This window comes from Perissodus microlepis, chromosome 13 (genome assembly GCF_051167445.1).
Source record: "Perissodus microlepis isolate ML-2025 ecotype Zambia chromosome 13, ASM5116744v1, whole genome shotgun sequence".
Taxonomy (NCBI): domain Eukaryota; kingdom Metazoa; phylum Chordata; class Actinopteri; order Cichliformes; family Cichlidae; genus Perissodus; species Perissodus microlepis.
This window is the reverse complement of record NC_140473.1, coordinates 29,324,886-29,327,596: the sequence shown is the minus strand read 5'-3', so window position 1 is coordinate 29,327,596 and position 2,711 is coordinate 29,324,886. Positions and strand designations below refer to the sequence as shown.

At 33.9% G+C, this 2,711-nt stretch overlaps 1 protein-coding gene across 1 annotated transcript; it reads left to right on the top strand.

Moving 5' to 3' along the window:
- The first annotated feature begins 202 nt into the window (after window positions 1-202).
- On the top strand, window positions 203-2,322 carry LOC146375311 (uncharacterized). Its single transcript, XM_084949271.1, has 3 exons — window positions 203-292; window positions 1,448-1,617; window positions 1,715-2,322. Exons 1-3 carry the CDS (start codon window positions 203-205, stop codon window positions 2,313-2,315), a joined length of 861 nt encoding a protein of 286 aa, XP_084805397.1. The 3' UTR covers window positions 2,316-2,322.
- The last annotated feature ends 389 nt before the right edge of the window (window positions 2,323-2,711 follow it).

The following is a 2,711-nucleotide window of genomic DNA, read 5'->3' as shown; positions in this document are numbered from 1 at the left end:
AAAGCTGACTACTTTGCAGATTTCACCCATCGCGGGTTATTTTTAGAGCATAACTGCCGCAATTAAATAGGAACCACTTTATACAATACATGTATTTTAGAAAAAAAACACGAGTTTGATGAGTTTCTTTTACATATTTTTTTCTTTCAGTTTAAAAGAGAGTAGAAAATTCTTCTGCATCAACTCCATCACACAGAAAGTCATGTGGGAGATATGGGGAGTCCTGGTATGGATGAATATCTGCTTCTTCCTTCCCGTGACCATACTGTTCTTCTGCTGTGTGTGTTGTGCGGTACGTAAATATGTATCATCTTTTTATGTGAGTGTGTGAACAATTAAAAAACTCAGTGAAAAGCAAAAATAAAATAAAATATATAAAAAAGAAAAGAAATAAAAACCCAGCAATAGAGTGCCGAGCTGCCTGGAATATACGCGACCTTTGACAGCTGACATAAACTTGACTGTCAGCTGATATTCAACAGTGTAGGAATAGTAGAATAAAATAATAAATTCTTAACATATTGTATTTTATTGGTGCAGCAAAAGTAAAGTGTAATAATGTCAATTTCACTGAACCAGATACAGTCATGTCATAAAATTAGCACATCCCATGTTAACTGTTGGGCTTTTGAGATACAGATGAGTGAAGAAATGAGACTCATTAAAACCAATCATGTGCTGACAACTTCACTACTATTCAGAAATTATTCTCTAAATTCCTGGGATTAATGGGATTAATAGTTGTCTTTTGGTGCTTTGATAATGTATAAGAGTATTGTTCGACAAAATCTCCCGTAGACGTTCAACATGTTTGCAGTTTGACTAAATAAGAAAAACACGTGTCTAAATTTTAGCCTCACATTTTTAGACCATTCAGTGACCTCTGCACCTGACTATGTTGTTATTATACAGCAAAACCGTCAACACTTAATATAGATATATCTTAAGATACGTGTGATAATTCTCTGTAATATTCTTATTAACAGTAATACATAATTCTATATACAGTGTTTTGGAGTCATAACGGTTTTTTTTGTTTGTCTGTTCTACAACTGACTTTTCTAAATATTACAGAATTAATTTTACTTACTGAGTTAAAAGTTAAATAACAAATATTTAGTATATGTCTTCTATGTTGGTTGTATTGTGATGAAGCAAGAAAGTGCTGTGCTCAAATATTGTTTTTGTTTCTGTTGATTTTCCCAATAACAGTCTGAAATTTGTGTTTATTTTGAGGTGTATGAATAATTAATTCCAAAAATATATATTATAAGATAAATAATTACTTGTACGTTTTCTGACGTACTAGTAAAACATTTCACTTGCATTATATTTGACCTCTTTATAAGAGGTAAAATAAATATTCATTCATTTATATGCATTAATTTACACTTATGATCATTTTTAAATATTGCATTAATGTGGTTTCAATTAATATTTCCTGCAGGGGCAAAGATATCAGGTTCCTGTTATCTATTACACAAACCTCATCATCTCCATTCTGATCCATCACAGCACAATGTTCTCTCTACTGCATTACAACAACATTGCACATTTCTTTTACTATTTTGCTGTGACGGCCAGTCTTTACTTCAGGTTGTTCATTGCTTTGGAAAGGTACCAGTGTGTTTGTGTGTGTACTTTCATGTCTCTGAATATTATACTGAAGCATTGTTATGGTCTGTACTCTCATAATCCCTATTTTGTGTTGCAGGTATTGTTTCATCGCCTGCCCACTGTTGGACTGCCTCAGACAAACTGAGGGTTCTGTTCTGGTCTGTGTTCTCGTCTGGGTCTTTTGTAGTGTTAGTGTTGCTCTTCCTGTATTTTCATATGAATTTGTACGTTTAATTATTTATGCCGCCCTCCCTGCCCCCCTGTTCATCTTCTGTCTCGCTGGGACACTTAAAGCTCTGCCTGCTGCCTCCTCAGTGCCCACTGAAGAAAAACGAAGAACTGTAGGAACCTTGGTTCTGTTGCTGCTTAATTACTTTCTCATAAACCTTCCTGCAGTCATTATGTTAACTTTGAATTCATATCCACATCCTTCGTACGCACTAATTATTAATTCTATCATTGTAATCTTATTTCTGTTTAGTTCATTGTTGGACTTGATTCTGTTTGCCTTCATGTGTAAAGGGCCCATTGACAGGCTGCTGGCACGTCTGTGCTGCTGCAGTATGGAGAGCAACAACACAGGAGATGTGACTGATGTTAGCACAGACAGGTCAGATCATGTAGTCAGAGATGAAGGGAAAGAGGAAACAGGGTCACATGACAGGAGAGATGAAGAGGAATTAGAAAGTGTGAGATAAGCAAAAACAATCCAAAATATTTCTTCAGCTGAAGCCTCAGGCTGTAAGAATTGTTCTGTTGAGTATTTTGATGATTATTAGTTTAAAAGTCATTTAATTATCATATCCACCTTACTTTGTTTTTTTGTGAACATATCATGCTCACTTATATTGTTGTTTAATTGTCTGGATAACTTTGGTTTCCCTCACAGTTACATTTTAATTTCCTCTGATCTGTTGAGTTATGACACAATGTAATGTAATATTAATGTTATTGTTATAAGATGTTTTCTTGGTTGCAGTTTTTTATGTGTAAATATTTTTTTTAAGTTTCAACTGAATCTGAAATACCTGATATTTTCCTCATTTGTTATACTCTTCTTTGAATTATCAAAAATAAATAAAAACTGTCCTTGG

Bases quoted from the DNA above. Each gene is read 5' to 3' on its own strand.
- LOC146375311 (XM_084949271.1), top strand. From the start codon at position 203: ATGTGGGAGATATGGGGAGTCCTGGTATGGATGAATATCTGCTTCTTC. The intron at 293-1,447 runs GTACGTAAATAT...TATTTCCTGCAG, and splicing joins TCTGCTGTGTGTGTTGTGCG to GGGCAAAGATATCAGGTTCC. The intron at 1,618-1,714 runs GTACCAGTGTGT...TTTGTGTTGCAG, and splicing joins TTGTTCATTGCTTTGGAAAG to GTATTGTTTCATCGCCTGCC.